Source organism: Loa loa (assembly GCF_000183805.2).
Source record: "Loa loa unplaced genomic scaffold supercont3.2313, whole genome shotgun sequence".
Taxonomy (NCBI): Eukaryota; Metazoa; Nematoda; class Chromadorea; order Rhabditida; family Onchocercidae; genus Loa; species Loa loa.
The window spans coordinates 256-1395 of NW_018110492.1; the positions used below are offsets into that span (position 1 = coordinate 256).

At 33.1% G+C, this 1140-nt stretch overlaps 1 protein-coding gene across 1 annotated transcript; it reads left to right on the forward strand.

Moving 5' to 3' along the window:
• Positions 1-616: 616 nt before the first annotated feature.
• LOAG_15633 (pao retrotransposon peptidase) lies at positions 617-1021 on the forward strand (the record flags this gene model as incomplete). Its single annotated transcript, XM_003151122.1, has 2 exons — positions 617-731; positions 819-1021. 2 exons carry the CDS (start codon positions 617-619, stop codon positions 1019-1021), a joined length of 318 nt encoding a protein of 105 aa, XP_003151170.1.
• Positions 1022-1140: the final 119 nt, after the last annotated feature.

Sequence of the window (1140 nt, forward strand, 5' to 3'; positions counted from 1 at the left end):
TGCTTCAGAACATGTTCATCTAAATGATATACTGTTCAAGAATAAATTTACTGTATTATGATGAATTGTAAGATTAACATGCAGAGTATTTGCCATGACGGCGGTAACTTGCCAGACGACATTTACCAGATCATTATTGTGTCATGTGAAGTGAGAGCTCGAATTCAATAATAAAAGTTGATTTAAATGTTAATTTCTTGAATTCTTTTGTTGTTGTTTTTCTGAATTTCATAAAATAGATCTGTGGTATTTTGCAAATACCAAAAGGTTCCAAAAGATATGTATGCTAAGCTTTCATTGAAACGATTTCTGAGGATGTTAAACGATCAGATGGCAATCCACCTGAACGGTTAATAAGACGTAAATATAAAGTAATAACGAGTGGAAATATAATCACTTCGTCCACAGTTCAAAAATCTATTGATCGCAAAAAATAAAAATAAAAATGTTAATAAAATGTGGAATTTTCCAAATTTCTACTACTTGTTGATTTCCCATTTCTAATATTTTAGAAAATGTCATTAAGCGTTTAATTTTCTTTTTAAAATGGCTGCAATTTTTCAGTAAAGTAAAAGTTATCTTTGGAAACATCGGAATTATACAAACGAATTTAAATATGGCAAAGTTGATAGTATACATTGCTTTTTTCATTTATTGCCAAGCTGCCAATCAAAATCAGGCACCTGTGCCAAGAGGAGGAGGAGATATGCAACCTATGCAAGCAGGAGTAGGTATGCATCTCATCTTTTTTATCGTTCTAATTTGCTCCTCAAAGAAATTAGGGAATTTTTTCCTAACGACGAAGACTTCAATAAAAGGATACCCAAAAAAGACCGAGTCATTGGAGACCCAACTTCTCAACATCACTTGGAGACATGATAAAGACATAATTAAGGTGATGTTTAGACCGCAGAAAGAGCAGGAGAACACAAAACGAAACATTCTACGATTTGTGACTTCTCAGTACGGCGATGGTACTAAGATTAATTTTTCAAAATTTATGGAAAAGGAAAAGAGATGAAATTCTAAACCAAGAGGACGAAGAAATATGGAAGTCTCTTGTCAAGAAGTGGCTAACAGATGTTATCGAAATACCGCGGATGTCAATAAACTCTACGGAACGAATGCAAATTCATGTCT